The 21,273-nt window shown below is 34.9% G+C and overlaps 2 protein-coding genes across 2 annotated transcripts; one reads left to right on the top strand and one right to left on the bottom strand.

Annotated features, from left to right (window-relative positions):
- Positions 1 to 1,129: 1,129 nt before the first annotated feature.
- Positions 1,130 to 17,132, bottom strand: LOC106717767 (digestive cysteine proteinase 1). Its single transcript, XM_045684404.1, has 16 exons — positions 16,837 to 17,132; positions 16,662 to 16,749; positions 16,266 to 16,353; positions 12,672 to 12,777; positions 11,797 to 11,920; positions 11,364 to 11,499; positions 10,075 to 10,190; positions 9,380 to 9,494; positions 8,896 to 8,976; positions 8,445 to 8,569; positions 6,329 to 6,430; positions 5,613 to 5,739; positions 4,604 to 4,709; positions 3,727 to 3,816; positions 2,389 to 2,486; positions 1,130 to 1,395 (listed from the first exon to the last, which is right to left on the bottom strand). The coding sequence occupies exons 2-16, from the start codon at positions 16,720 to 16,722 to the stop codon at positions 1,209 to 1,211; spliced, it is 1,662 nt and encodes a 553-aa protein (XP_045540360.1). The 5' UTR covers positions 16,723 to 16,749; positions 16,837 to 17,132; the 3' UTR covers positions 1,130 to 1,208.
- A 345-nt stretch (positions 17,133 to 17,477) lies between these two features.
- LOC106717768 (gastrulation defective protein 1 homolog) lies at positions 17,478 to 21,211 on the top strand. The gene is made up of 4 exons (XM_045684403.1): positions 17,478 to 18,137; positions 18,578 to 18,689; positions 19,084 to 19,279; positions 19,682 to 21,211. The coding sequence occupies exons 1-4, from the start codon at positions 17,586 to 17,588 to the stop codon at positions 20,805 to 20,807; spliced, it is 1,986 nt and encodes a 661-aa protein (XP_045540359.1). The 5' UTR covers positions 17,478 to 17,585; the 3' UTR covers positions 20,808 to 21,211.
- Positions 21,212 to 21,273: the final 62 nt, after the last annotated feature.

Raw genomic sequence — 21,273 nt, 5'->3', positions numbered from 1 at the left:
CTATGTCCGTTTCCTGGTTCTAAGCTACCTGCCCACCAATTTTCAGTCAAACCGATCCAGCCGTTCTTGAGTTATAAATGGTGTAACTAACACGACTTTCTTTTATATATATAAGATAGATGTGTTTAGATGGATGGATGGATGTTTGTTAGAAGGTATATCCAGAACGTCTGAAATTTGGTATAGATGTGGAACATAGTCTGGAAGAAAAAGTTTGTGATAAAACAAAGATAACAATGTTTTATAGGGATTTTGGTCTTAGAAACCAACGATAAGTCTAGATGACAAAATATAACAGTGAAATCGCATATCTGATTGAGTTTTTTTTTTTATTAAATGTACTAGCTATTTCCCGCGACTCCGTCCGCGCGGAATAAAAAAAAAACGTAATTAGTAACCTATGTGTTCTTCCAGATTATGTTCAATATGTGTGTCAATTTTCATCGAGATCCGTTGAACCGTTTCGGAGATATCTTCAAACAAACATCCATCCATCCATCTATCTATACATTCGCATTTATATTAGTAAGCAGTAAGATTGCTTTAACAATAAAATGAAAAACTTCATAATACAAATAAAACACAAATTCCGTTTTAAACTTTATTCACTACACAGCCAGTGTTTACCAAAACAAAGTATAAAAACACATTTACTTCCTAAAAACTAATGTTCAAATACTTTTGTCATGAACAAGGAAAAAAAAAGCTTATAATAATAGTTGGAACTTGAAAATCAAACTATTTCTGTAATAACGAAATTATTTAATAATACCTCTAAGATTACTACAAGAATCAATTTACTTTTAAGGTTTATTGCATTCAGATGTTTTATTACAATTTAGTTACAACGCCATCTATTATAGAAATTCCAAACTAAAGTAATTGCTCCAATTCCAAACTATCCCAATAGATGGCGCTGTTACCAAAATAAAATACATTACAACCTACTTGGTATTATTCTTATTACAAACCAGAAAAAACACATTTAAAAACAAATATATTCAAAATATGAGATTCATAATTAATATTAATTGTCGGTTTCTGAGACCAAAATATCTGTAAAAAAAAACATATTTCATCTCATTTATTTAATAAAAAAGACTTAGCTAATAGAATCTGTTTCATACAAGGTTTTTGGTCTCAAAAACCTTCGACTATCAATCATTGCAATCTAAGCCTTATTACAATAAGATAGAGTTGAATTTATCTTAAATGAGTACATAAGTGGGTGCAGTTTCCACACCACAGTTGTTATCTCTAGACGACATAAGTACATAACCATCGTTGCCCCACAAATTGGACCAGGAATTCTTGACCAACCAATATTTCTGACCATTCAACACACCATAACCCACCGCCAGGACAGCGTGGTCTAATTCATCAATCTTATTTTTACTGTAAAAAAAAAAAAAAATTACATCAAAATGCATTTATCTTGTGAAAGTAAATTTAAAAACAAAATGGTTGCTTCCAAAATGTAAAGAATTCGAAAAATTATTACCAGTCGAATAAAATTATTAATAAATATTAAGTAATCTTACTAATATTATTATTATTGTCTATTTATTTATTTATTTTTAATACAATGATAACCTAAAATAGAACTATGTCCCACAAAATTATATAAAATAATTTGACTGTGAGATCCAAAATTTAAATTTAAATTAATATAAAATAAAAGTAAATAAGTTATGATAATTAAAATTAAAATAAATTTAAAGAAAGTATAATTAAATCAGTAATGAGAAAAGAATTTATGACAATGAATGTAATAAATATTTTCTGAGCTTTTTTATTATAAATGCGAATGTTTGAATGTATGGATAGATGTATCGATGTATGGATGGATGTTTATTAGAAGGTATCAACGGATCTTGATGAAATTTGACATCGATGTAGAACATAATCACACAACACATACTTAATAAGTTTTGATGTGAAACATCTATAGGATCACTTATAAACCGAATTGTTGGCGTGGCGACGCTTGCCGTGGCGACGAGTCGTCAAGCTATACTGAGGTATACATATATATATATATATATATATATATATATATTATATACAGTCAAAATCTGTTATAACGACATCGAAGGGACTACTCATATTGAGTCGTAAAAACCGATAGTTGTAACAACCGGTGACAGGTATTAATAGGAAAGATATGTATATAACATTCAGCCAGGACCTTTGATTTTGGTCAATTTAACCGGTATGTTGTTCTAAACGATGTCGCCATAAACGGTTTTGACTGTATATATATATGTACACACATGATGTTTCACATCTGCCAGGCGTCCCATGACGGATCACATTTTTTTTTACTATTTTTTTAATTCCTTACATACGGAATCACGGATAAAAGCTAGTAGTATATATATATATTACCATTTAGGTTCATAGTAAACACCATGAGAGTAGAAACTGAAACTCTTGTGGGATGCATCAATAGCAACTGATATTGGTCCATGTTTAAATATCGCCAACTGTAAAAAAAAACAATTAGATATCTTACTAATATTATAAACTAGCTTTTACCCGCGACTCCATCCGCGAGGAATAAAAAATATAAAACGGGGTAAAAATTATCCTATGTCCTATTCCTGGTTCTAAGCTACCTGCCCATCAATTTTCAGTCAAATCGATTCAGCCGTTCTTGAGTTATAAATAGTGTAACTAACATGTCTTTCTTTTATATATATAGATGCGAAAATTAAGATGTATGTTTGAAGATATCTCCAAAACAACTCAACAGATCGTGATGAAATCTATATCAGAAAAATTCCCTGATTCTGTATATATATATAAGTTAATATCGCAAAAAATGTCGTTTAAAACAAATAGCCTTTCACCTCACGATATATATTCAGAAAGTAGTGTTAGTTACACTATTTATAACTCAAGAACGGCTGAATCAATTTAGCTAAAAATTGATGGGGAGGTAGCTTAGAACTAGGAGATGGACATAGGAACTTTTTTATCTTGTGTGCATTTTTTTTATTCCGCGCGGACGGAGTCGCGGGTAAAAGCTAGTTTGTCATAAATATAAAACACAATCTGGAAGAACAATTCCGGACGGAGTCGCGAACATCAACTAGTACCTTAGAAGGCATATTATTTAACAATATGACAAAAATGTATCTATCTCTCTTTCACTACCATACATTTACATCTTCCGTCTCTATCATGTAACGAAATTTACTTAAAAAGTGACACGACTTGAATTTTTTTTTAATTTCAATTCTTTTGCTAATTGTAAATTATCCTAAATTTCATTAATAACAAAATCATATTAAATTCTCAATTTCTTATCGTGGGTTACTGAAAACAAAAAAAAACAACAAAATAGATTTAATATGTTTCAAATTTTGGTCTCAGAAACCCACTATTAGTTAATTACAAGTATAATGTTGTTAAAGAGCGTCGGTGTCTCAGGGGTTAAGCACTTGATTTGCAATTTACAAGTCCTGGGTTCAAATCCCGTCATGTAACAATGTGTTTTTCGATTTTCGATTTACATATGTACATTTATCCGACGTTCTTACAGTGAAGGAAAACATCGTGATGATGCACATATCTGAGAAGAAATTCAATGATATGTGTGAAGTCAACCCGCACTTGGCCTGAATTGACTATGTCCTAGTCACACCTAACTTGGGGTAGGCTGTGAACCCCTCAGTGGGGATGTATAGTGAGCTGATGATGATGATGATTGTTGTTACTTACACGTAGTGCGTTCTCATTGTTTGTTGTAACATTTACCCAACCTTTGATTGATGTCACTAAAGTCACATTATCAACGTGACAATAACCATCCTGAAATATTAAATATTTATTAATTAAAATTGATTTTTATTATGTTTAAAATAAAATATATTATATTTCGGTTAAACTATCTTAATATATATAAATCTCATGTCACAATGTTTGTCCTCAATGGACTCCTAAACTACTTAACCGATTATAATAAAATTCGCACACCATGTGCAGTTCGATCCAACTTGAGAGATAGGATAGTTTAAATCTCAAATTATAGTCGCAATTTTAATTTATTGCTAATTATTTGTCTGTTATTATTTGACAGTCACAATTATCTGTTAACTCCAAATGATTCTAACAGATGTCGATACCTTTCGACTGGGTTGAGTAAGTAATCAATAGATGGCCCTGCTATGGTAAATCTACGAACGTGTCATATAAGCTTATTCACTGCGCGCGGACGGAGTCGCGGGCGACAGCTAGTTTTATTTATAGTAAAAAATATTACAGTTATGGAAACTAGTCTTTAAATATGTATTTAGAATAAAATTAAATTAATTTTATAATAATAGTTTTAATTTTAAACATAAACAATAACTTTAAATAAAAAAAAAAAAAAAAACTAAAACCTAAACTAAGAGACTAACTTAATTATACAGTCAAAACCTGGATAAGCGAGAACTGTAGAAGCGACAAAACTCTAAGCGAGAATCATTGTCCGACCGAACGACCTCCATAAGGGACAAAATCAAGAAAGAGAAACATATAAAAACAAATATCAAAGCCTTTAGATTCTCGCTTTACCACTTTCAACTGTAAATAACAACTCTGAGTACTGCTGTACCTGTCCTAAGTAATCTCCGTAGTCCTCTTCAGTGGGCAGACCATGCTTCATGATCCACTGATAGGCGCGGAAGTCTTCACCTCCATCGCAGCCATTGTTGCCGTAACTAAAACAAACATTAAAAAGGATAAAAAATAGAATTGTGTTATTGTTCGATAGATGGCGCTGTTTTCGAAAAATTCGTATTATTATTAAGGCTGTTTACTAGATGGCGCTGTACTCAACTTAAATGTAGTAATGTTAGTATGGATAACTAGATGGCGCTGTTCTCAATCGACAAAACTTGTTTATTTACGTATGTACATTTATCTGACGTTCTTACAGTGAAGGAAAACATCGTGATGCTGCACATATCTGAGAAGAAATTCAATGATATGTGTGAAGTCAAGCTGCACTGTGCCTGCATTGACTATGGTCTATAGTCCAGTCGCGGAGCACGAAGAATTTCGTACATTGAATTCGCATTACCTGTCTCTGTCACTCCCGCGTAAATACAATGAGTCTCGCTCGCACATAAACAAAGGACGCCGTCCTCAGGGATTGTAAACCTTTTATTGGAGACTATAAGTTTAATTTTTAATAAGAGGAATCGAAATTAGCTAGACTAGATGATAATGTTGACAAAACTGTTGATTCTTTTGTAATAAATGTGACAGGCGCGACGTCTTCGGAAAACAGTTACTCCGAAACAGAGGAATCAGATTCTGATTTTTGATTTTTTATTATTAGATACTTGTCTAGATTTTCATTACTTGTATTATTAAATCTAAATAATTAATTTATATAATAATAATAACTATATTTTATAAGTTGGTAAATTTTCTTTCTCCTTCAAATAATTCATGTAAACCGCACTAACGTTTGTAACCTCTGTCAGTAGGTAGAGAGGTCATTGTACGAAATTCTTCGTGCTCTGCGACCGGATTATAGTCACACCTAACTTAGGGTAGGCTCCGAGCCCTTCAGTAGGGATGTATATTGAGTTGGGAGTTATATGTTAAATTCATACCCCCATGAGCAGTCGATGAGGGTCTGCTGCGAGAGCCTCACGAGATGTCCACCATTGTGCAGGAACAGAGCTCCCTCTACTGCACCCACAGTACCGAAGGACCAGCACGACCCGCACACTGACTGGTCTACACAATCATACTAATCCATAAATAAGGATAATCTAAAAATATTCAATGATTACTAAGATTTTGTGTTACATTGAATGGATGGATGGATGCTGATGAAATTGGGTATACATGTAGAACATAATCTGAAAGAAGACATAGGTTACTAAATATGTTTTTTTTTTTAATTCTTCGCGTACGGATACGTAGGTTACAGCTTGTATTATTATAGATTACTAGCTGTCGCCTGCGTTTCCATTCGCAAGGAATGTAAAAAAAAACTTAAGAAGACTACGTTCTACTTGTATACCAAATTTCATCAAGATTTATTAAGACATCCATCTTTTTTTTTTTATATTACCTAGGTGGCAAACGAGCAAGCGGCCACATGAATTCGCCGAAATGGCGAAGCGACCTCTGCCTATAGACATTCGCAATTGCAGATACGTTGCCTACCTTCAATCCACGACAAAAAGGCAATATTTAACGTTCCTATGCATCTCCTCCTCCATCAAATCCTCCTTCACATCGTTTCCTGATCCTCACATCCTCCTGATCTCAGAAACCAACAGTTAGTGTGATTATTAATTAAAAACTAGACATAATTTACCTTTAACAGGTGTCACAGCTCCAAACAATCTCCAGTCAAACTCCGGAGGTAACTTCACACTCATCTCCTCCAGCTCCGTCTCACCGTACGGGAACTGAAGACCTGCAATCGGTTATAATGACGGTCATTTAAACCGATTAAAACGACTGAATTTATTTATCTGATACAAAGTCGTTATAACCGGATTGATATTTAATATATTTACGTTGCTGTTAAAGAAAAACAATTTATTTTTGGTCTGTCTGTCTGTATGTCTTTTCGCAAGATGTTTGTTCCAAGTAATCTCCGGAACGGCTGGACCTATTTTGATGATGTACGTGGGCATGTTTAAGACTAGTTTTTTTTCTGCCTTAACGAAGTCGCAGGCGACAGATAATGCATAATAATTAGTAATTAAGGTCGCTATTGAATGATCACTAAATGCTACTCTTTAGTGTAGATTTAGTTCCAGTTATAGGCTAATTTTTTTTTAATTTCTACGCTAATAAAATTCCAAGCGAGTACTAGAACTTAATGAATATTTGAAATTGTTGGTGAAGTAGACGTCATTATAACCGGTGTACTAGAGTTTGATGCTTCTTCTATATTATGTCTAATTTACGTAGTTTTATTTTAGCTGAAGCTCCCAATAAAGTGATATTTAAAAACCTAGACAGTTTTCCTTCGATAGTTTCCCTTCAAAATATAAAATGAAGGTAAACATCGTGATACTGCACATATCTGAGAAGAAAGTCAACCCGCACTTGGCCAGCATTGACTATAATTCTTATTGTAATAAAAAGTTATATATTTACGACACGCTTTAGTATATATATTTTCACACCATTACATTTAGGGAGTAAGTAAATTCAAAAAAAAAGTTAAGCCAGAAACAGACAAAAATGTGTTGCCGTGGTAACGGTATTTCTCAATTCCCTTCAATATATACGGTGAAAGAAAACATCTACATCAAAAATTTAACCCTTAATAACCTAGAGTTTCAATTTTGATACCAACCTTTTAAACCGAATGTTCACATTACTATTAGTTTTTTTTATAGGTTGGCTGTACGTATTTTACTGTTGTATATTATTCTTTCCAACGAAATGAAAAAAAAATCAAATGTCATTATTGTTTTATTTTATCTATGACATATTACTTCCAAAATATTACTTCCAAAAAAATCACTTCCGTAAATCAGGCTATTAAGGGTTAAAGATATGTGTGAAGTCAACTCGCGCTTGGCCTGAATTGACTATGTCCTAGTCACACCTAACTTAGGGTAGGCTCTAAGCCCCTCCCCACCAACGGTTCCCGCCTTGTCGTGGCGGTGGGGCTCTAGTAACCGTGGCTGCCTCCCACGGTGAAGCTAAGAGGAACCAGGGTCGGCCTAGCGTGCAGGACCGGCTGTCTTGGGCCGGACTGGGCTGGTCTAGCGTGCAGGGCCGACCCACCCGGAGGAGGCTGCCAGAGGCGGACTGTGGGGTCCGCTTCGGAGCATGCCAGGAGGTGGGGCCGCGGGGGGTGCGGGTGGGTACTGGTTTATCCTGCCCCCTGCAGCCCTCGTGGCCGGATGTGTATGGTGGGGCCGCGAAGGGGTACTGGCATACCCAGCCCCTCCGCGGCCCGTAGGGTCAACGGCGGGGCCCGACATCGGACCCGCCGATGGTGGCTGGGGAGGCGGGGGTAAAACCTCGTCTCTCCGGCTTCCATAGCCCCGTGGTGGCAGGTTCGGGGGGACCTGTCACCCGCTTCGAAGGGCAAGGAGGATGGCGCGTATCGTTCCGGCGCGCCTCCCCTAAAGGATGGATGGTGGGTTCACCCACCCCAGTGGTGGAGCTGCTTCGGCGGCTAGCGCAGACGGGGCCGCGGAGGAGTGCGAAAGCGTGCCCGTAGCCCCGTCACCAATGCGCAGGAGGAACAGAGGTGGTTTAGCGGGTATGCTCCCACTAGGGGAGAGAATCTCGCATAACTTCGTGTCCCCCCCGGGGCATGTCGTATGCATAAAGCATTCCCCTCTTTAAAAAAAAAAAAAAAAAAAAAAAAAAAAAAAAAAAAAAAAAAAAAAAAAAAAAAAAAAAAAAAGGGCTCTAAGCCCCTCAGTGGGGATGTATAGTGAGCTGATGTTAGCACTCACCTAATGGATTAGGTCCACTATATCTCCTGCCTCTTAATGCAGAGAGTTCATCCTCCGCCCAATCTGCGAGATGGTTCACAGCTAATGTGAAACCACGACGTGCACGATTGTTCGAGTGAATATATCTGATAATACACCGGAAAGAAAAAACCAATCAAAAATACAAAAAAAAAAGTTAATCTATATATATAAAAGAAAGTCGTGTTAGCTACACTATTTATAACTGAAGATCGGTCGAACTGATTTAGCTGAAAATTGATGGAGAGGTAGCTTAGAACTTGGAGACGGACATAGGACACTTTCTTATCTTGTGTGCATCTTTTTTATTCCGCGCGGACGGAGTTGCGGGTAAAAGCTAGTATACAATAAAATAAATACAATTGAAAGGAAATTAACAATTATTTTTTTCGTGTGAATGTGTAATGTAAAAATAGGTAATAATAATATTTACCTGAGATTTTGTCTGAATATGTTTAGACGTTTCACGTGTTCTATCTCACTGGCGTACTTCTTGTTGTGTTTCGTCTTGAACCTGTTCACATTGCAACAAGAAAAGTTACATTTTGCATTTCCTTATTATATTTTTAACACTCAATTATCATTAATATCTTCTTATCTTACTAATATATTTGGATGGATGGATGGATGGATGGATGTTTGTATGAAATTATCGAAAGATGAAATTTGTCACGGATGTAAAAACAAAAACTAGAAGAAAACATAGGCTTATGTTTTTTTTTAATTCCGCGTGAACGTACTCACGGTCTATAGCTAGTTTCAAAAAATTTAAATTATCAATTGACAAATCAGTAATTTTAAGTCTATAAAATTAAAAAAAAACTTTAAGTGATTTTCTTGGCATACTCTATGACTGAATGATAAATGTCAAAGATTATAAAACACTACAGACGTGTCAGTGTCAGTGTCACTGTCACCTGTCAAACTCGCTGTCAACGTGCGCGTTGTGTACGGGATGCACGAATTCCTTCATCGGGTTGAATGTGGCGAAGTGACGAGATCCGGGTCCCGGGAACGAAGTGCATTTCATATCTATAAATAAAACAAATAAAGTATTATTTATACCACAAAAAAAATTATAAAAATAAATCCTAAATCTTTATAAATGGAAGGGTCCTTGCTTGGAAATAACAATTTTGCTTTATTCCGACTTGAAAACGTCTGTTTTTGTTACTGACTGTTAATCTTACTAATATTATAAAAGCGAACATGTAGATGTATGGATGGATGTTTGTTACAAATCTCCAGAACTGCTAAACAGATCTCTCTGATATTTTACTTAGATGTAAAACATAGTCTAGAAGAAAACATTGGCTAATAATTATGTTTTTTTTTTAAATTCCGCGCGGACGGATTCCTGAACGATTGCTAGTACTATCTATATTCTTAGTTCGAATCTTAACTACTAATACCAACAGCAACTATCAGCGTCAAAATGGCGTTAATCAAGTAGGCACAAAATAACACTACTTATAGCCCTTCCATTCATAAAGATTGTTCAACGTCTTTATTTTTTCAAAGATAACGTTCAGGATGACAACATATCAATAAAAAATATCACCATCCCTTTCACTCTATTAATAAAAAACAGAGATAACAATGTTATACTCACTACGATCAACGTCAAAGACATTGGGGTCAATATCTTCAACATTATAATCCCTGTAGTCCAAGTAATAATGGTCGTAGTGGGAACCTAACAGAGAGTTGAAACCTTTCATTTCATACCTGTAAAGAAAAACAGTATTAAAAAAAATGTGAGCCGTCATGGGACGCCTGGCAGATGTGAAACATCGTGTGTACAAGTAATATGCATAAAAGATAATATATATATGTATACCTCAGTATAGCGTGGCGACCCGTCGCCACGGCAAGCGTCGCCACGCCAACAATTCGGTTTACAAGTGAGCCTATAGATGTTTCACATCAAAAATATACATGGTTTCAATCCACCTTAACTTAACTAGCCACTCTAACAGTGGTAGTCACCAGCAACAACAACATCTATAAATAGGCATCATCTGGTGAAATACCACAACCACACAAAAGACTGAATACAGTCTGATAAGTGTAGTGCCGGAGACCTAAGTTTAGTCCTCTTTCACTTCCCACCCCTTTTCTTATTAGGTAAGGATGAGGAGGGGACGCATATGAAGGGGAAATATTCCCATTCTGTGCGTCCTCTCCGTTGATTAAAGGTAGGCTACGCATCTGTAATTGCGGATGTCTATGGACAATGGTCGCTTCGCTATTTTAAGTGAACCAGGTGGATAGCTCTTTTGTCACCTTATAATATAAAAAAACCAAAGATAAACTGAAATTTACTTTTAAAATCTCCAAAAAAATTACAATTTTTTTTTCCTTAGGTAGCAAATTAGCAAGCGGCTAAATGAATAGTGGCTTATAGACATCCACAATTACAGATCCTTTACCTATCTGTAATCATCTGAGGAGACACAAAAAAATACCATATTTCCCTTTCATATGAGTCCTCTCCTCCGTCAAAACCATTTCCCCTCCCCATGCTTTCCATAAGAAACAAGACAAGGGAAAGAGGAGTAAAATGAGTCTTCCAACACGCACAATCATTAGACTATAGTTGGAATAACTTCAACGTGGTATTGCAGGGAGGGATCTTGAAATGGGAAAAGGATGGAGATATTAAAAATTCTGTAAAAGTTTCTCTCAAAAATTTCATTTGAATTCCGTTAAAATAAACAGTAGACTGTAAAATATTTGACCTTGTATTAAAAGTCAAACCACAAGTCCAAAAATGAGTAATAGATAAATGAAAAATACAGAATAGAAATTTCCTCCACTAACAAATTCAATCAATTCACACCCACGCTTCCACAGCCCATCAGCCCCTTAATATCATAACGATATATACAGATGTATTACCTAACCGGAATGGGCAATGGATCACCACGAAGGCTCTTCTTATATTTAACCCACATTGTATATTTGTTCACTTTGTCACCTATAGTTTGTACCATACGCCATTTAGATGTATCCGCGTCTTGCATTGTCTCTGTACCTGAATAAATATTTATATATATTAATTAAATTGGAATAGCTGTATGTACTATCTAAAAAAAAACATATTCCGTACACATGATGCATTCGTCTGTCATGTTATAGGCTACTTTTATTTCTTATCTGCCTTGATAAAGTTGCGGGCGACCGCTAGTACATGATAATAAGTAATTAAAGCCGCAATTGAATGATCACTAAAAGCTACTCCTTAGCATAGATTCAGTTCTATAAATCTTCACTAAAACACTGCTTAAAGGACAATTGAACTCTGAGTGAAACTGTAATCAAATTTCCTTACCAACAAACTTAAAGTCCGTCATATCAGGAAGTACTGATTGAATGTTGACATTCTGATCTTCTGTACCATTCACTTGAAGACATGTTTCTTTGTTCAACTCTTTCTCTGTTGTCACAGGAGCCACCTGCAAGAGAAGAATATACTAAGAGCTAAGACCATCGGTGGCGTAGTGGTTATACACTGAATTTGTAACCTAGGTCCAGGTTTTTTTTTTTATATAATAAGGTGGCAAACGAGCAAACGGCCACCTAGATTCGCCGCAATAGCGAGGTGACCGTTGCCCATAGACATCCGCAAATGCAGATGCGTTGCCTACCTTTAATCAACGGAGAAGGGGACGCACAGAAAGAATATATTTCTCCTTCCTATGCGTCCTCTGTTCCACTAAATCCACTTCCCCTTCCCATCCTTTCCTGAACAGAAAAGGGTGGAAAGGGAAAGAGGACTAATTTTAGGCCTCCTGCACCACATTCATCAGACGAAACGCGGAATTACTTCCACTTCACGCCTGTCTTCTGTGTGGTCGTGATATTGCCGGTCGATCCGGCCAATTCGTGCACCCAACAAATATTGTTGTTGCGGGATCTACCTCTGTTTGTGATCCAACCTGTAGAATATCATGAAATTGAAACATTTACTTATTCTTTCCCTTCCGAACCTTTTTATTATAAGGACAGGATGGGAAGGTGAAGTGAATTTATCGGAAATAGGAAGAAGATATCTCGTTTTTCTGTGCGTCCCCTCCTCTGTCGATTAATGGTCAACGCATCTGCAATTGCAGATATCTACTGCTAGCAGTAGCTTAGCTATTTCGACGTATTCAGGTGGCTGCTTACTTGTTTGCTGCCTTTTGTTTTATAAAAAAATATCCTCACCTTTATAGAAGTGCCATATTTCGGGTAGACAGAGGATGACAATTGATATGTCTTAACCATACCGCCGTAGTAGTCGATACGAGATTTGCCATTTTTACCATCGTGCCTGCAACGAAGATATTTTTGCAAAAAAATTGATTTTTCATAACCCAACTGAAGCTGACTTAACCTATTAATAGAGTTCACAACACATTTTTATGCAATTTTTCTTCGCACCTGTGAATTCTATAGTTTTCATAACAACGGTTCATAAACAGGAATAAAGGATGTTTTGTATTGTATGTCAACAAACCTATTAAATACTGAGAATTCTTTGAAATTGTCCGTCCGTCAAACAATGTGTTGATCGAACGATGAGTTCACACTGTGAACAAACCTGTATCGAAACATATGGCTATCCATTTAATTATCTTTGGATAGACCAAAGATGAATGTTCACGCGAAAATTGTTATCAAACCCCACGAAAGTGACGCTTGTTGTCTCTGTTTTATAAATGAGAACGAAAGGGATGTCAATATGTATTCATATCACTGTCACATGCAGTTAAGTTCTGCGGTAACATAAAGATTACGCAAAATGTAACAAATTTTGCCTACCTAATAAATTAACAAATATTGTGTATATCAGAGGAGGGCAACTGGTCGATCGCGACTATTAGTTCAATCCGTCATAGGCTTACTAATCTTGCAAATATTATAAATGCGAAAGTGTGGTTGTTTGTTAGAAGGTATCTCCAGATAGTCTCAACAAATCTCAATGAAATTTGGCATGGACGTAGAACAAAGTCTAGAAGAACACATTGAGTACTAATTAAGGTTAATTATTTAATTCCGCGCGGATAGAGTCGCGAGCGACAGCCAGTAAGGCTAAACATACGTTAAACATAACGTAGCGGAAGATGCTCAGACGCAGTGCTCCCACTAACATAAAAATTTATAAGTCTTTTCATAATATCTTGGCGGCTCTTAACTTCGCGCGACTCGCTGCGCATAGGGTTGCCAGGTCGCCAAACCTAATATCCGGACAGACCAGCCAGTTTGGCCAGACATTTGGATAGAATGGCCGGACACGACCGTCAGTCGACTCTCGTCGCCGGCGCTCGGCCACTCTCGTTTGCGAAATGTAAAAAGCCTAACAAAAGCCGGACAACCCGGACACCGTTTATTTTGTCCGGACACGCAATCAAAAAACCTACCTATGTCCGGCTTTATCCGGACGCCTGGCAACGCTAGCTGCGCAGGACCCAATACCATATGAAGCGGAGCGAGGACACTGCGCAGCGCAATAATCTTGGGCTGCCAAAGCATTATAAAAAACTAATATAAATTATCACTTTTATTCCTTTTTTATATTTCCTGTTTTATTATCTATCCTTTTTTATGAAATATAATAATTGTGTACTAAACAATACTGTTTCATTTAAGATTTCACGAAGTTCGTAATTTGTAGATAGCACAAAGGTTAAACGTACATTAATGGTCTAAACAAATTGGCCACCTGGTATGTTTTAATACATGAAGTAAAAACTTTTGTATCTGAACTAAAAGATATTTAAATTAAAAAAAAAATACATTTCATTATGAATTACGTTCAAATTGGAACCAATGAGCGACTAGTTAAATATAAACATGTAAAGGTCAAAGAACAGCTTTATGTATATCTATTTACTTTAGCCAATGAGAGTAAATAACCGTTACAGTATCTATGACCCCAAGATAACCACAATTATAAACATACTTATTTAGAACACAAACTAACAGAATATGTCAATATATTAACTAAATTAATAAACGTTTATAGAGTTATAATCTTACAGACAGAGCATTGCCCTGTCTATTGTCCTTTAAACGACCTTAAGCCAACACTAGATAGAGTAACACGAGAAAGTTTCTAAGACCTTTTGCAATAAGAGACTAACTGCGAGATTGTAGACAGACAACTAAATTTATTATTGTACTGGCTGTCTCCAGCGACTCCGCATGGAATTGAAAAAAACATAATTAATAACCTAATTGTTATTCCAGACTATGTTCTACATGTATACCAAATTTCATCAAGATTTGTTGAGCCATTCTAGAGATATCTTGTAACAAACATCTATCCATCTAGGGTTGCCAGGTCGCCAAACCTACTAGCCGGACAGACCAGCCAGTTTGGCCGGACATTTGGGTAGAAAGGTCAGACCCTATATTATTTAGGATTTTGTCTCAGTATTAATAGGTACACTCTCGTTTGTGAAATGTAAAAAGCCTAACAAAAGCCGGAAAACCGTTTATTTTGGCAGGACACACAATCAAAAAGCCTACCTGTCTTTATCCGGACGCCTGGCAATGCTATATCCATCTAAACATGCGCATTTATAATATTAGTTAGAAGTAAGATTGGAAAAAGAGGAAAGATTTGATTGTTTCTTTGTAAAAGGATCCAAAACTACTGACACAATATGAAAAAAATCACCACTGTTGAGAGCTACACTATCCCTGGGTGCTATAGGCTATATTATTTTAAATTCCCTTATTTTTTTTTGTATTCTTTGGTGACAAATTCGCAAGCACCTGCTAGTTTGAATATAAATTGTTTTAACTACAATATTTTAAGGTAAAAATGCCAATAATAGATAAAATATTATTAAAGGAATAAATCAAATCATAAACCACACAAATAACATTGTAAATTATAAAATTATGAAAATTGCAGTTCATAATAAAAGAAAAATTAACATAAATCAACATGACTAAAAGTATACATAATTAAAATTGTTAACCTAGATATTAAATATATTATTTAGATCTAGATAAATTTGCAAGCTAAGTAATTATTTGTTTTAAAAGATGAGTCAGTATTTTTTTCCAACCTTTGGTCAACTTAAGTAACAAGAATTGAATTTACCAAAGATTATAAATAACTTACTGCAAATTATTGTAATATATTTGAAAAAATATTGACGTAAGAATCCATTTAATATGTTCATATCTTCATATATAAAAGTATGACTCACTAAACAAAAAACTGAAACTTCACACCTAAATAAACATTTGGTGAAAATTTAATTACATATACAAATTCCTTCATTTAATATCATTGTTAAAAAAAACAAATATTTCTATTGCTTTTATCTGGACTAGAATTAAAATACAAATCTTTAGGTTAAAAAATAATAAAAATAACTTTAACCGAGCAGTTATATCTGTGGAATTTCAACATTCCAATTTATTCACATTATATAAATTAAAGTCATTTTCATTTCAAATAACTTGTTATTATTTGAATTTAAAGAATTTATCAAATCACTAGCTGTCGCCCGCGACTCCGGCAGCGCGGATTTATAAAAAAACTTAATTAGCAACGTATGTGTTCTTTCAGACTATGTTCTACATGTATGCCAAATTTCATCAAGATCCGTTGAGTCAGAGATACCTTCAAACAAACATCCATCCATCTAAACATTATAAAAGCGCAATATTAGTAAGATATAATGAGATAAGAAGTAAGATAAATATGAATACAAATTAACCCAAATATTAAAAAAAAAGTAGGATGGAAGTTTGTGATCTTAGCATACCCCTCTGGATAAAGATAGTAAGTGTTCTTACCAAGCATAAAATGGTTCATGTAATTCAGCATAAGGAATCACCAGAAGGCCTTTCACAGTGTAAACATTACTCCATTGAGGTGGGCTTTCTGGAAAAAAAAAATATTATTTTCAATGTTCGTTTGCACAATTTTTTTTTCTTCTATTCTTAATCGTCTCTATTTTTTTAATTAATTGGATTGTAAACTGGCTCATTAAACTTTATTTCAATTTTATTTTATTTTACTTTATCTACCCACATTATAGATAGGTATTAAACCGGAAATTTCACTAACTTGATACGCAGAAAATTAAAAATAATTGAAGATAATTTTAAAAAAAGAACGCCGATTAAAAGTATTTAAATACTTTTTGTAAGTATATAGTCAAGTAAGGAAAATATTAAGTTAATACTCACGTTTATCTACATAGCCGAGAGCCGTCCCAACAAAGAGAAACAAGAGCAATTTGAGTAACATCCTGAACGAGCGGTCGCTTCTCCAGCCCTGAACAGAATGAACATAAATAATTTTAATTAAGCTAAACCAAATAAGAAATGCTATGTCAGTACAATGCAAAAGAATTCAGGGCACCTGCTACTTAATAACTTTCTTGAAAATGTACATGAAGTTATTTTAACAATGCTTAAGAATGTTAAGTAGACCTGAGTAGAGTATTTGTTGTTTGTTGGTATTTTATTTTAAAACTTAAGGCTCTTTATTTTGTTATTTTGTATTCTATTGCCTGACATATACGTTACAAAATCTGTCGATAACCACCGACTTCAAGCAACTTTATATCTAAAAACCATACTAATCGTTTCGCAATAAGGAATAGAATTGTATGCAAAACAAAAAAAAAATTGTCCGTACGTCCTTATTATACTTTCAAAGAGCACACAAAAGTACAACATGCCACACAACATTTGTATTAAAATAAAGTTTCAATATAAAATAAAGGAATCATTTTTGTTAATTTTGTTACACAGCCTCTAGCTTTAATTTATAATCAAATTCAGTATTTAATTTTACTTTGGTGAAAATAATTTCACACTGCCTACTCTTTATTTTAACATGTCATCATTTGACAAAGTCAATTTCATAATCAATTTTTATAAAGTTATTATTGATTTGTTATTGATGGTCATTAAATGGAATTGATGTTTATGATTTATATATTATTGCATATAACATATTATCATAGTTTTAATTATTTCTGTAGTAGAACTTAATGTTTGCATATTTTACTTACTGTAAGGATATCAAGATTTACTACGCAAAACGTATTTATCAGACAAACATAACCAATTAAACAACATTAAACTTTGAATATTCAGATTAAAATGAATAAAAAACCAATATCCTTCGGTAAAATCAGTTTAAACATAAACAAACCAGCAAAAGATGATGCTTCGACATCGGGATTCGGTACGTTTGGTAGAATACCAATTCAAGAGCAAAAAGAAATTGAAGAGATAGCCGACGACTTGGAAAATCAACATGTACACCAAATTATGGGTATTAAAAACTTTGGGAAGAAAGCAAAGAACTTTAATGTCGAAGAAATGATGGAACAAGCAAAGAAAACTGCTCAAGAAGTCACCAAAAATAAAATAGATGCTGAAACTAACAAAGAAGTATCAAATAACTCTGAGAGTGAAGATGATAGCTACATCGGTCCTCCCGTTCCCCCGGGGTTGCAAGACGATAGTGAAGAACTTATAGGACCACCAATACCTAAAGAAATTTTAGAAGGAAATACAAAGAGTACCTCTAAAGTAAAAACTACCTCTAAAAGGAATGAATCAAACAGTGAAGAAGACAGTTATGATGAATTGAGTGGATCTGATGATGATGATGTTAGCTTGGAAAAAAAGATACCAAACACACATGAGGTACAATAAATAAGTAAATAAATACTTTATTAACTTTATTAGACCCTTGGCATCAAAAGTAGACTTTCATCTGTTTTTAGTTACTTAACACATTGAATGCCCCCATCTTAACTTTTACATGCAAATTTTATGACAAAAAAAATTATACACCACTACAGTGTTCTGTGTAGTCACTTTAATGAAAACTAGCAGTTGCCTGCGACTCTGTGCGGCATTAAATAAAAGCTTCATTAGTAGCTTATGTGTCCTTCCAGACTATGTTCAATATTCATATATCTAAACTTTCGCATTTGTAATATTAATTGTGAGTTTCTAAGACGAAAATTCCCATTACAATATGTTTTATACAGAGATTTTGGTCTGAGAAACCAATGGTAGGTTAGTAGTAAGAATAATATTCAATTTAATGAATAACTATTCAATGATATTAAATATTGTAGGTGGAAATGCTTCATGGCAGTAAAGCAGTGGTAGCTCTAGCTGTGGATCCTTCAGGAGCACGATTGGCAACTGGATCAGTAGATTATGATGTAGCTTTCTGGGATTTTGCTGGCAAGTACACTTTTTACTATTTATTTTAGACTAGATGTCGCCCGCGTCTCCGTCCGCGCGGTATTAAAAAAAACTTTTATTAGTAGCCTATGTATTCTTCCAGACTATGCTCAACATATATGCCAAATTTCATCACGATCTGTTGAGCCGTTCTGGAGATACCTTCAAACATACATCCATCCATCCATCCATCCAAACGTTTGCATGTATAATATTAGTAAGATTTCTACTAGATTTAGTTAAAAAAAAAGATATAATTAGAATAGTTTTTTAATTCGATACACTATGGTTATTTTATTGGGAAATGAAATTAATAGTAGACTAGTAAAATTACTAGACATAATATGTTTTCCACAAAATAAATAGATTTCTAAATTGATTTTTTTTTCAACAGGTATGGACTCATCAATGCGTTCCTTCAGAACACTACAACCTTGTGAGAATCATCCGATCAAAGCTCTACAGTACTCGGCAACTGGTGACTCCATCCTAGTAGTCAGCGGTGCAGCGCAGGCTAAGGTCCTTGATAGAGATGGCTTTGAAGTGCTAGAATGTGTGAAGGGTGACCAATATATCACGGATATGGCAAAGTGAGTAAAAATTTAATCAAATTACTGTTACGTTTATTTGCTACTATCACATTACTTTTATATTATTACGCTGTTAAAAAAAATAGTTCCCACACTATGAAATGGCTTTCATATTTTGTCTAAATTACTAAAAAAAAAACCTTAGTAGCATTGAATTTATTTATATTGTACTAGCTCTCCCGACTCCGTCTGCGCGGAATTAAAAAAACGTAATAAGTAGCCTATGTGTTCTTCCAGACTATGTTCTATATCTGTGCCAAATATAATCAAGATCTGTTGAGCTGTTCTGGAGATACCTATCCATCCATCTCAACATTCGCATTTATAATATTAGTAAGATTAGAAAAATTATACATACTTTAGTAATACATGTTAAATTACTAAATAAATTAAATTTTTCAGAACGAAAGGACACACAGCATCCCTAAACAGTGGTTGTTGGCATCCGCACATTCGTGAAGAGTTCATGACGTGCTCACAAGATGGCACACTCCGTCTATGGTTGACAGAGAACCCGAAACAACATAAATCCGTCATAAAACCTCGTCAACAAGGAGGCTTAAGGACCAATCCTACCGCTTGCACATTCTCAAGAGATGGGAACACAGTTGCTTGCGGATGCTTCGATGGTTCCATACAGATGTGGGACCATAGACGGAACTTTGTCAATACCACAACATTACTAAGAGATGCACATCAAAAACAAACAGAAATATCAAGCATTTGCTATTCATATCTTGGGACACAATTAGCAAGTCGAGGAAACGATGACACATTAAAATTATGGGATTTAAGAAACTTCAAAAAACCTCTAAACGTCTTCAACGATCTATTTTCAAGATATGAACAAACGGACTGTGGATTTAGTCCTGATGATAGTTTGATATTCACCGGAGAATCTTTACAAAGGAATCAAGATGTTGGTAGACTGTTATTTTATGACACAAAGACGTATAAACACGTAACAAGTATAGAAGTATCCAAATCTCATGTTATAAAATCAATATGGCACGCAAAATTGAACCAAATCTTTGTAGGTTGTGGAAATGGTACTATAAAATGTTATTACGATCAAAAAAGAAGTCTAAGAGGAGCTAAATTGTGTATAGTTAAAACACATAGAAAGAAATCATCCGTAGGAATCGTCAGTACCCAACAAATTATCACACCTCATGCTTTACCATTATTCAGACAAGAGAAACTAAGAACTAGTAAGAAGAGAATGGAAAAGGATAGATTGGATCCTGTTAAATCAAGACGACCAGACTTACCGATCACATCAGGTCAAGGTGGAAGGGTAGCGGCATCAGGAAGTACACTGAGTTCATTCGTGATCAGGAACCTAGGGTTAAGTAAGAGAGTAGATGATGAACAGGATCCAAGAGAGGCTATCCTGAAATATGCCAAAGAGGCAGAAGAGAATCCATTCTGGGTCGCCCCAGCTTATAAAAAGACTCAGCCTCAGCCGATATTCCAGAATGAAAATGAGGAAGGCCCTACTGATCCCAAGAAACAGAAAACTTCTTGAATTTATGTAGAGATTTAAAATTAAATATATTTGACAGTATCCTATACATTTGACAGCATCCTACACATTTGACAGCAGAGGGACCCTAGGTTACAATAAAAATAAATAAGTGTATTTATGTAATAGGAAAAGTTTTTGTACATACACATAACTGACGCATGTAACCCAGAGGGGTAGGCAGAGATCACAGACCTCCATTAAACGTGTCCAAACGGCCCTCCGCAGTACACATATCTGTGAAATTTATTTTTGCTGATATATGCAGGTTGCATTACAATGTGTTCTTACACCGTAAGAACGTCAGTAAATGTACATATATAAATCTAAAAACACTTTGGTACATGACGAGATTCGAACTTAGGACCTGCAGATTACAAATCAAAAGGTGTTTGACCTCTGAGCCACCGACAAATGTCAAATACATAATAAAAAAACGGTGAAATATATCTTATTGCTTTATTTATAT

The sequence above is a fragment of the Papilio machaon genome, chromosome 26 (assembly GCF_912999745.1).
Source record: "Papilio machaon chromosome 26, ilPapMach1.1, whole genome shotgun sequence".
NCBI classification, from domain to species: domain Eukaryota; kingdom Metazoa; phylum Arthropoda; class Insecta; order Lepidoptera; family Papilionidae; genus Papilio; species Papilio machaon.
Note: the sequence above shows the minus strand (reverse complement) of the source record. Positions and strands in the feature narration are given on the sequence as shown.